Genomic DNA, 12,447 nt, shown 5'->3' with positions numbered 1-12,447 from the left:
ACTAGCTTCCTCTTGACACTCTGCAAATCCTCCCATACCCTTTCTCACTCCAAAGAGTGCTTCCCCTAGCACTTTGTAACTGACATTTGGCTCTCCTTTGAGGGTCATACTTCTCTGCAGATCTTTCTTAATCTCCACTTCCCAGTTAGTTCCTCGGCAGCCTTTTCTGATATTCTTCCACACTTAAAATGACCTAATCTAGCTTTTATTTGAATTCCCATAGATTATAAACAACACTATCAAAGTATTTACGTGTTTACTAGGATAAAGAAAGGCTAGAGAGTTAAGAGAATATAAAATTAAATTTTGGTAAACTGTCTTATGTAGGAGTTAGTAGATGAGAAACTGGGCCAGAAACAGAATGTACCTCAGAAGCTGGACAAAGGGCAAAGAGGCCATATCTCCAGGGTAAAAATCTGACTATAACCCAATAGCACGGGACAAGGAGGGAACCTTCCTAGGCAAATAGCTAGGAAATCAAGTTACATTTCTAAGACTCAGCTTTGGACTGATCTTACATGTGTTTCTGCTCAGATTTCTTCCCTCTTCTATAGCAGGATAACATGTGAGGAAGATGAATGAAATGAAAATATGTATTACTCATCTGGGTTGCTGGGCTAAAAAAATTATGAGCAGTGATGAAGAGATATCAAGATACTTGCAATGTGTCATGAGAAAATTCTGAACACAGTGACTACCTACGTAGTCACTTCACAGTTTCCTTGTGCAATGTTCAGTGGCACTGTTAAGGGGCAGGTAAAAGTCTTCTTAATTTGAAGTCTTCACTGTTTCTGCTTCTATATTATTCTAGTGTCTCTTGTCAGAGCCCACAAAAGTAGGGGCCTTGGAGTAAAGAGTACTACAGCAATCTGTTTAGTTGTCTCCATCTCCTACTGGAATGACAAGAGCTCAAGGAACAAGAAGTAAAACCAGAGTCTCCCTACATCACAGTCAAACAGAGACCACTCAAAGTTTGCTGGGAGTGGTAACAGAGGTCTGCTATATGGTAATGTACAACACATCTTGCCTCCCTAGGAACTCTTAGTTCTTTCATGGGCATTACTTGTCTACTTGTCTCCAAGGTAAAGGAATGTTGGCTCCTTAGTATTTATTAAGTATACTGATTTCTGACACCAGAAAACTTGGGGGGGAATTGAGGAACATATCAGATATAGGACCTTACAACAGAAAAAAACAAAACAAAACATGCTAAGCCTCTAAATAAATGGTTCTATGCTTCAGATTCCATGACTGTCTTACTTCTCCTTGCTATAAATGGAGGCAATTGATAAGCTCAGTGGTACAAAGAGACTTGCATCAACATGGCATTACACATTCTACCTGTAAAGTATTTGGTTTTGTGATCTTTCAGTAAATTAATAGATTTATAATGGAGAGATGGAAAGGATGAGTGTAAGACATTTGTGCTCGGCTCATTAGCTACATTATTTTTATTTAATTCACAGTTACCTAAGAAGCATGCATCAATATTTCTATTTTGCAGATGGAGAAACTGGGGTTCAAAAGGTAAAATGACTTGACCAAGGTCATCCAAAGAGTAAGTGGTAGATCAAGAAATCTAATTCAGGGATCCCTGGGTGGTGCAGCAGTTTGGCGCCTGCCTTTGGCCCAGGGCATGATCCTGGAGACCCGGGATCGAATCCCACGTTGGGCTCCCGGTGCATGGAGCCTGCTTCTCCCTCTGCCTGTGTCTCTGCCTCTCTCTCTCTCTCTCTCTCTCTCTCTGTGTGTGACTATCATAAATAAATAAAATTAAAAAAAAAATCTAATCCAGTTCTGATGCCAAAGCCTCTATTTTTCACTAATGCAACATAAAATTGATTACTATAATCTCAGTCCCTAAAAGAAGAACTAAATTTCCCAAATTGAGAATCTAATTAGCATCAAAAATAATCCTTTCATTTCCATTAAATTCTCATAGTCAAACTAAAGATATGGGCAACAAAATCAGAATTCTAATAGTAATATAGTATAATAAATTTATCAACTGTATTACCTTATAGCCTCATCTTCAAGTTTCTTTTTCTGTATTAGCTCTGACCTTTTTCTTTCAATTTCCTTCAACTTGTCACGTTTGATCTTGTGAAGCTGTTCAAGGGCTAACTGCTGTGTATTGTAGCTTTCTCTCAGTTCCTAAGGAGAAAATAAGAATAAGTCAATATACCATTGATTTAAATATTGTCTTACATACTAATGTGGTATTTTCATTAAGAGACAAAAATCTGAAAGCAAGTTAAACTCAAGTAAAAAGAGTAAAAGTTTTATAATATGTAGATGATTTAAAAATCCTGAATAGAAGTATTTAAGTCCTGTAATCACTGAGGACAAATTCACTTCTAAGGAACAAAGATAAGCCAATTTCATAAGCCAAATCTTTGATTTGATACTTTATTTTTAATAAAAAAACCCCAATTACTAAAAATATGGGGAAACAGGGGTGCCTGGGTGGCTCAGTCAGTTGAGCATCTGACTCTTGGTTTCAGCTCAGGTCATGATCTCAAGGTAGTTCAATCAAGCCTTGTGCTGGGTTCCGTTCTCGGTGTGGAGTCTGCCTAAGATTCTTTCCTTCTCCCTCTGCCACTCCCTGTCACTAGCACACGCTTTCTAGAATAAATGAATAAATCTTTAAAAAAATATATGGGGAAACAATCTGATTATTTGAAGAGGAATTTTGATATTTTTTACATATGTAGTTTAACCAAGTACCTCTAACTTGTTCAATAAGATGCTGAACTAAACACAGAAGCAATTATTGAGTAATTTACTTAGAACTAAAAACAGAAAAGATAATATCTACCTAAAATCATGACTAGAGTAAGTCAAAATAATGAAAAGTATTGTAAACAGGAATTGAAATAAACATTTGCTTAAGAGCATCTAGTTCTATGCAGTGCCATAGAGATATGCAGGGGATCAAATCCTCTTCCTCTCAAGTTTGCAGTTTTTGCCTTCAAAGAGCTCAAAATATCAAAGTAAAGAAAAGTACTAAAATGTGGGATAGAGATAAGCACCTTAGCAGAAACCCGTGGTAATTTGTTTAGCATTTTCCTTCCATCTTCTAACAGCATCTTTCCCACAGCATCTGCCCCAACCCTAGTCTGTGCAGTTGTGAGGATCTGTCAGAGTCTACCCACACCCCCTCAGGCGTAGTCATTTAATCCAAGCCTAACAATCAATCATGGCACCCCCACCTCCCTCCAAGCTGGACCAGAATCCTTTCCTGGGATTCAGATAGACTGAAGACAGGAGAAAGAAGTCTTTCTTCCTCTAAAACTCATTAGACTGGGATAAGGTAACCCTGGAGCTGTCCCACTACCAAGTGAGGCCACCTGGGTAAAAATTAAATCAATGCAGGAAAGAGGGAAGCAAAGACTAGAGGCAGAGAGAGGAAGGCCTAGGGAACTGAATCTCCAATTGTATTCCTGTGCCTAGGAACTGCACCTGCCCAGTAGCATCTCTACTGACTCAGCAGTCCTGGTAAGCTCCAGTAACTACTCTCGTTAGCTTAACTATTTTGTTTTTGTTTGTTTTTAAAGATTTTATTTATTCATTCATGAGAGACGCAAAGAGAGAGAGAAGCAGGCTCCATGCAGGGAGCCTGAAGCAGGACTCAATCCTGGGTCTCCAGGATCACATCCTAGGCTGAAGGCGGTGCTAAACTGCTGAGCCACCTGGGCTGCCCAACTTAACTATTTTGAACTGAGTTTCTTTTACATGAAATCTACAGAATCCTAAACAAGAAAATATAAAAAGGCTGGAGTAAGGAAGAGAGAAAAAAATACCCCAAAACCAACCTACTCCCCCCCCCCAAAAAAAACCCTAAAGTAATCAAGAGGTTTCATGGCAGAGGTGGAGCCTTCAACAGTACAGCTGACCCTCAGATAACTGGGTTTGAACTGTGTGTGTCTACCTAACACAGATTTTTAAAAATAAATACAGCATAGTACTGTAAATGTGTTTTCTCTTCCTTATGATTTTAATTTTTTCTCTAGCTTAATTTTAAGAATACAGTATAATATACATATAACATAAAATTTGTGTTTATCACTGTGTACGTTATAGGTTAGGTGTCTGGTCAATAGTAGGCTATTAGTAAATTTTTGGGAAGTCAAAAGTTGTACACCGATTTTCAACTATATTGGGCATTGGCTCCCCTAACCCATATTGTTCAAGGGTAGAATATGTATTTGGAAGAATGTTATGGTAAAAAATGTTTTTGGGTGTCTACCTGTACACAATAACAAAACTCTAAACCAAAAAATCCTCCAAAACAAAAAAAAACTCAATTTTTTTCAGAAATATCTTACAGGTGAACCCTTTTAACTTGATTGAAATGAGAGATATGATCTGAGTGCAATGTGGTGTAAGTCTGAAGACTATGTCCAAAATGTCTGAGATCAACACTTGCAGCTTAAGCCAATAATAATACAAATAATGCACTCAGAGCAAAGTTTCCACAAATCTCAGCTTCGTTAGTTCTCTTAGTTGTGTCTTTCTCTAAATTCTACTGAAAAGCAGAAGAATATAGTGGTTACAAACTATGGAGAAGCAGTTTGGCTTAGTGATAAGGACTCTGGGAACATAGGTCTGAATCTGGCTCTGTCAGGGGTAAGCTGAGTAACGTTAGGAAAGTTACTTTGCAGTTTCCTCATCTGTAAAACGTAGTTAATTATAGTACATGCCTCACAATGTTGTTGTGAGGATTAAATGGGTTAATATCCATAAAGTGCTTATTACAATTGTGAAGGGCACAAACCAAGTTCATAATAATTTTAGCTATTATTATTAGCTAAGGTCATAAAGGAAAAGAATTATAAGTTATCCTATTTTTTTTAAGTTATCCTTTTTTTAAGATTTTATTTATTTATTTGAGAGAGAGGGAGAAGCAGATTCTTCACTGAACAGAGAGCCCAATGCAGAACTCGATCCAAGGACCGTGAGATTATGACCTGAGCTGAAGGCAGATGCTTATTAACCAGCTGATGCTTAACCACCCAGGTGCTCCAAGAATTGAAGTTTAAAAGGACAGTTAAAAGGAGCCAAATTAATGCCTGATCTTCTTATCTGCAAGATTAGCACTCTGACTTGTCCTGTAAGATACTGCTCTAAATCTTCCTTTATCAGCTCCATTCCTCTAATGTCTGAGTTCATGAGCTTCCCATGCTCCCCAAGGCATCCTGTGCCTTCCTCTACCACAGTGTCTTCTGACTATATGATTACCTCCTCCACTGGAATGAGTTTCTTGACAACAGGGCTGACTTTCATCAAGGTATGCCCACCCAAGAAGGCTTGGTATAGTGTGGATATTTAATTAGTATTTATTACATGAATGAAAATGCATAAAAAAGTCTATACATATTAATAAGAATTGAAGAGCACCATAAGGCTTGCCAGAAACTTCCTCTGCCTGACTGCAATACCCTTAGCAATTGTTTTCAACTAGACTCACAGGATTAAGTCATTGCTTCGTGGAGGCCCTGGTTCAATAGATGAGTTAACTGAGGACAAGTAAACTAAACAGCACTATGGACAGAGCTGTTGTAGTTTGTTTTTGTTTTTTTTTAAAGATTTTATTTCTTTATTCATGAGAAAGACAGAGAGAGAGGGGCAGAGACACAGGTAGAGGGAGAAGTTGCAGACACTGATGCTTTCACCCCAGATACTTCATCACTATTCTACGTAACTACCATCCCAATGCCAGTACCAAACTACATTTAACACAGCCATGAAGTATTACTTAATACAGAGTTCATATTCAAAAATGTCCCCACAGCATAAATATTATCCTCAGTAATAGCTTCTTTTCTGATCCATGATCCAATCAAGGGTCATACACTGCATTTCACTGTCATGAGTGTCCTTTAGTCGTGGTTCTTTGGTCTTCTTAAATCTGGAAGATTTCCTCCATCTTTTATGAGAGTCACAATTTTAAAGTGTGGGGTTAGTCAGCTGTTTTATAGACCAAATCACAATTTGGGTGTGTCTAATTATTTCCTTACACTTAGATGAAATATTTTTGGCAAAAATAGTAGAGAGGTGATGTATTTCTTTCAGTGCAATGTATCAGGAGACACAAAATGTTGGTTTAACCATCTTGGTAATCTTAAATTTGACCACTTGGTTAAGACTGGTTTACTTAGTTTTAGGCCTGGGTGTACCTCAACATGACTCAACAAAGCATTCACAAAAATTTTTAAATCCAGCATCTATTTTTATTGTCTATTTTTATTGTTTTCATTGCTCAGAGTACTTATTCTACCATCCTGGTAGAAATGGAAGATTTAACTCGCTGAACTTTAACCACCAATACTGAATACCTCCTATAGTGACAGGAAGTAACTTTATATTCTAATTTTGCTTAAAGAAAGCATGTGATGTTTTTTTTCCAAAGGCCAGGCCTTAAAAGATATTCAATTTACAAAATACAGCTCAGCTGAATAATGTGATATAATCAAGATAAAAAATTTTGATTAGTCATGAAAAAAAAATCATAGCAGAATGCAAATTAGCTCCTCAAACATCCAAAAAGCCTCCAAAACAAAAAACCCTGAACATCTGTCTAGCACTTTAAAGTGCTTTTACACATAATACCTACATTTAATCTGATAATCATTCTTATAAAATAGATATGATGACCATTTCTGAGGCTGAGAAGATTGATTTGCCTAATTTTGAACTGTCTCCACTATGTCACTCAAACTCCAAATCATACCACAGATTCTAAATTTACTTTCACTTAAATTCACTTTCAGCTAAATTTCTAAAGTATCTTTATTAGGTAGGAAACATTTTTAAGATTAAATGATTTAAAGGGATCTGACAAACGGTATTTCATGTCCATTCTAAAGGGGGGTACCTGAGTTAAGAATACAAAAGCAGCATTCTGAGTAAGAGGAGGCAACATCAAGACTCCGTGATGACCACTAAACCAACCCTAGTATGCCCAGAGCCTGTTAAACAACAAGAGGGATCACCTGCCTCTATCCTGAATCAGATGGGCCTTCAGTAAAATTCAATTTTAGAAGCACTGTCTAGAGTAACCAAGGACTAGTCAGTGAAGCCAGAATGACAAAGTCCCAATGGAAACGTTTAGGATAGAAGTCTATGATAAGCCCCAATTCTGGTGTTTACAGATTCTACTTTCTCTCTAAGGAATAGTATCTCCTCAGTCATTATCTCAAATCAGCAGGGGTGACCTTCCAATGCACTGAAAGTACTGTGGAAATTTAGGGTGATTCCTACCCTAATAAAAACCACAAAAAAATTTGTATGGCACATGATAGTCCAGAAAGCCCTTATATATGCTATCTCAAAACTCGCCCTAAGACTCTATAAAGAAGGCAGAGTAGACATTGTCAGCTTCATCTTATAAATGAAGAAAGCAAAATTTGGAAGTTAAATGACAGTTACACAGCTAGCAAGTGGCATGGGTAGGACTAGAACTCATTTCTTCAGATTCTGAAGTCGGTACTTTTCTCACTGTTAACTCACTACTAAAGATAGGACACTGTGTCCTTATTAAAGGAATAAGGGCCTGTCAAATGTCTCATCTTTGAACCCACAGGCTTTGCTATGTGTCCTGGTGTGACTTGATCAAAAGTAAAAATTATCACTAATCCTGTATATGAATATTATAGGGTCCAGAACACAATTCCTTCAAATAATTTTAAATATTTTACATAACCACCATGCCAATGCTAGTAGCAAGCTACCACAGTAGGCTAAAGGAGTGCTCACTCCAGATGTTCTGTCTCAAAGACCACAGATTAGAACTCATTGCTTGTCTTCCTCCAACACTAAGGACAATTCTCTCTCACCTGTCAACCCACCTGGCCTTCCTTGTCATCCTTTATCACCCAAATTCTCATCTCTAGAATGCTGTTTATCTCTTGATCTGACCGAATCTCCAACCCACCCTTCCTCTCCTCAAACCCTTCCACTGCCTAGGAACTCCCTGTTTGTGATCTAGGAAGCTCCTGGCATATCCACACAGCTTCTGTGGAAGAAAATTCCCTTAGCCTTTTAGTCCTTTTGGCTAATCCTTCAGGATACTGTTTTTCCTCTATTTCTCTCTCAGTTTTTTTTTTTTTTTTTTTTTTTTTACCACATATTCCATTTACATCAGGGTGAGGGGATAACTAAAGTTATTTTCCTTGCTCTTCATTGCCATTCCAGACCATTATCTCTCATCCCTCTCACAAAGTCTTGCTTTTCTGAGGCTTATACCTTCTTGCAACACCACCCTCCTCTTCCTCTTTATTGTCACCTCTTGATCATCTGGTCTGATCCTCATTCATTAATCTTCACTACTCTCTAAGGTTTTGACATCCATATGGACTTGATAAAAACTTCAACTCTCCTTTTTATACTCCACTTAATCCACCATTTCCATTTTTATACTTTGAATCTTGTCATCCCTAGAAACAGAACTATCATTGGTTAAATATCCCATTCTTCAAACATAAGTTCTTATCCTCTGAACTCGTCTTATACTTGGTACACTCACTGACTCCATCACTCTCTCATCAGCACCCTTTCCTCTCCTCACACTCTTTCATGTCCATTCCATATTTCAGAGTTTATCTTTACTGTAATTGTCATGTCAAGATCTGCAACTCCCTTGTCCCTCCCTCGTTGTCATGTCTATTAAAACCTTAAACTTGTATGAACCCATGAACCTACTTCATCAGTCTTCATTGTGCTTTTATCTAAGAAGATGAAATTTGGTGGGGGAAAAAAATCATACAATTAGGCATGCTGCTTTCAATTTATATTCATGACCTCCAACTTCACACAGGCATTCAACATTGCTCAGCACACCTGTTTTCCTTTACCAAACATGGACTGCCTATCCCCACTAAGATGTCTATTTCATGCCTAGTTCTCTCTCTGGAAACAAAACTATCTCATCTTTCCTAATCTGGGAATTTGGGAGTTCCCAAAACTCCTTAATCTTCCATCCATTCTTCTTGCTACCAGCTAATAATCTTGCCTCATTAAACCATCAGATTGGAATTCCTTCATCTTTCCATTTTGAAAATCAATAAAACTTCCTATATCTGTACCCAACTTCTAGTCTGGTTGGACTTATTCCATGTCCTCAACTACCCAGGAAGATTCCCTGCAATTGTCCAATTTGCTTCTGATTTTAAGTCTTAAAGCTGTCAGCTTCCTACTCTCCACAAGCAAATTTAGCTGCATTCACGCTCATCTTTTCCCCATATGTTACACTGAAGGTCTCTTTATCTAATCCTTAAATCTATGCTCTGGATTATATCTCAATCTGGTTCCCTCAGACTCGGTTTTATCAATCACTGCCACCTTATATATTCAACATTAAGCTCTCCCTTCCTTCCTCCCTCTCCTTCCTCTCCATCTCCTTCAAGTTTTTTTGTGTATTTTTTTAAGATTGTATTTATTTATTTGAGTAAAAGAGAGTGCACATGCGCACTTGAGAGAGCACAAGTAGGGGAAGCAGCAGAGGGAGAGGGAAAGGCAGGCTCCCCACTGAGCAGGGAGCCCAACTCAGGGCTCCATCCCAGGATGCTGGATCATGACTTGAGCCTAAGGCAGATTGCTTAACCGACTGAGCCACCCAGGTGCCCCCAATTTTTTGCATTTAAGAAATAGCCTTAACAGAAAAAATACACGGAGTCACAAATGTTCCTAGTATGTGGGATCCATGGTTCTCTGCTGTTTTCTAATTCCTTTCTACTTTTTCTTTTTTTCATAAAGTCTATATGTTAACTCTAAAATGCTGCATATTTTCTGAGAACATTCAAAACCGCTCATTAACTCCACAAGTATTTATTTATTTATTTATTTATTTATTTATTTATTTATTTATTTATTTATTTATTTTTTTTTTTTTCCCACAAGTATTTATTGCCACCCACTAACATTCCACGTACTCCTACAGGTGCTGGGAATTCAGCAATGAGATATTTGGCTTGGCCAGGCAGTACAGATGTGGTCAGTTACCTCACCAGCTCTGGTCTCTCCTTTTCCATTCCTCTGTCCTGACAGAAACTCTCTCTCTCCCACATAAGCATATGTCTCACAGAAAGCTGATACCACCTTCAAGGGTGGTCTCAATTATTCTCTCCTCAGTTTTCTTGAGATAAAATTGACAAATACAAATCGTATATGTTTAAGATGTACACCGAGATATTTCAATATAGGTAGGTACACACTGGGAAACGATCACCATAACTAAGTCAATTATCTACCTCACATAGTTACCATTTTTCTCTCCTATCTTAGCAAATCTCAAGCATACAACATGATATTGCTAACTAGAGTAGCCATGCTGTACATCACATCCCAAAACTGATCCATTTTGCATAACTGAAACTTTTTGTCAAGTCTTTCTTAAATTAAAAAAACAAAAACAAAAACACTTTTCCTTTGACTTCATGCCTTCTTTGCACTCTCCTTCCCGAGCCTGTTCACACTCACTCAGCCCTTCCTCAACTCCCATTCATTCCTTATCTGCCACAGTTCAGCTTCTGCTCACTTAACTAAAACGGCACTTTCAGAATGGTCTTCAAGGTCTCAGTGACAATTCCATAGATATTTTCAGCACTATGTTAAAGGACTGCTCTGCAGTGCTTTGCAGAGTGACTACATGAGGCTCTTTTCTTCTTGCTTTCCATAACAACACAGTCTCCTAACTACTTTGAACCCCTCTTAGTTCTAATCCTAAATTTGCCTCTGATGAAAGTATCAACAAGCAGTGAAACGCTGGAAGGCAGGAAGCAGAAGGAAGAAAGTAAAACAAGAGCCAAGAATAATCTGCTGGCCTGTGGAGAATCAAATGCTAACTGAAATAATCACTTGTGTGTGAGTACAGCCTACAATCATTGTCAAACCTCATTCTGTAGATGGAAGAAATGTAGGGTGAAATTTCTGTGCAACCTATAGCATAAGTTCTAAGACGAGATGATCTGGCCATTCATGCTACAACCATAAAGTAAAGGCTGATATCATCTTTCCAACTTGCACACTTTGCTTAAATAACAAATAAGTTGTACTTATCATGTTCTTGTCTTCACTGTGTGTGAAGACATATACATATATATTCAACTGCCCTATTGCTGTAGAATGCACAATCAAAATCTAGGGTCAGCAAGAGGTAAATACAAAGCACCTTTCTTTGTATTAAAACAGAAATTCACTGAGTATTTGAAATACTCTGTGTGCTACAAATGACAAAGTGAGCTACTTATGTATATGATTTAAACATCTTTATCTGAAGTGCAAGCATGTCTAACAACATGAGGCCTGTAACTAGATGTAACTAAAGCTGCTCCTGTATTACTGGTTCTCTAAGATTTTCCCTTATAGCAGTATTAGGAAGCAGCCTGGTACATACATGACATAACCTTGCCCCACATTTCAGAAGGTGTAAATTTTATTTTAAACAATGATTTTCAGTAATATGGGTAAATGATTAAATCTCACATTCCTTTAGCTTTCTTTTTCATTGAATCAGAAATAATCCCAGCAGGAGCTCAATGCACAGGGATATTATAAGGGAAATAGGTAGTTATTTCTAAGTGTCTTGGGCTTCTCATAAGACAGGTTACTCCAGGCAACCCTATGAATTTCTGGCATTAGACTCAAACAGGCAGTTAGACAGCAGAAGGCTACTCAAGCAAACAGAAAGAAAAAAGGTCCACATTGTGTATGTTATTTCAAACAAAGATACTCAGATAAATGCAAAGAATAGTCTAGTTTTTAAGAAAAGAAAACAGTAAAGTAACTCAAAGAAAAGAAGCTAGATATTAGAAAATAACCTTAAGTAAGAGGAAGAGGTTGTTGAGACAGCTTAGCAGAGACAAAAGGCACTGCAGAACAGAGTCATCCATATTCCCACACTGTAAGATAAGGCAGATAAAAAGCCAATTAAACTATGTACAGATTTAAAAAAAAATTATGTAGGGAAGATAACTTGGCTGGCTTATCTGTCCATCAATGACAAATTATTTGGTTTTCTTTAAAATGTTTTCTATAGAATATTTGCTCATGTAAAATTTATTATTAACATTATTCACCTAAAACTTCCCCTCTATAACTGAAGCCACCATGCCTCTTTTCTTCATAATGTTCACTCTATAGTTGGTGTAATATTATTCCAAATAAGTCAGCAAAAGTCACATGAAGAGATAGAGAGCTGTGACTATTCCCAAACTGGAATGATGTGTCATCTCTGGTTTTTACCTTTTAATACTTCTTTCATAGGTATGGCTTCAGTATATAACTAATACTGCATATGAATGGTAAGCATACAGTAGACATTTTGGACATCTGCTCTGCCACCGCAGTAAAAAATGAATCATGAACTTACTTTTCATGCAAAGTTTGAGTGCCAGATTATGCTTTGGATTTCACTGATTATTGCATTACCTCACAAAGGTTAATTAC

At 37.5% G+C, this 12,447-nt stretch overlaps 1 protein-coding gene across 11 annotated transcripts in view; it reads right to left on the bottom strand.

Moving 5' to 3' along the window:
* ITSN2 (intersectin 2) overlaps positions 1–12,447 on the bottom strand; it is a 128,951-nt gene that overhangs the window by 60,785 nt on the left and 55,719 nt on the right. For 8 of the 11 annotated variants that reach the window (XM_072770876.1, XM_072770872.1, XM_072770873.1 and 5 more), the window contains 2 exons: positions 11,820–11,900; positions 2,018–2,154 (listed from right to left, as the gene is read on the bottom strand). In XM_072770876.1, the coding sequence (XP_072626977.1) occupies positions 2,018–2,154; positions 11,820–11,900 (218 nt within the window). The remainder of the gene's footprint in view (positions 1–2,017; positions 2,155–11,819; positions 11,901–12,447) is intronic. The other 3 variants (XM_072770880.1, XM_072770874.1, XM_072770882.1) reach the window with 1 other exon arrangement.

The sequence above is a fragment of the Canis lupus genome, chromosome 12 (assembly GCF_048164855.1).
Source record: "Canis lupus baileyi chromosome 12, mCanLup2.hap1, whole genome shotgun sequence".
In the NCBI taxonomy this organism is placed as follows: domain Eukaryota; kingdom Metazoa; phylum Chordata; class Mammalia; order Carnivora; family Canidae; genus Canis; species Canis lupus.
This window is presented reverse-complemented; position numbering and strand designations above follow the sequence as displayed.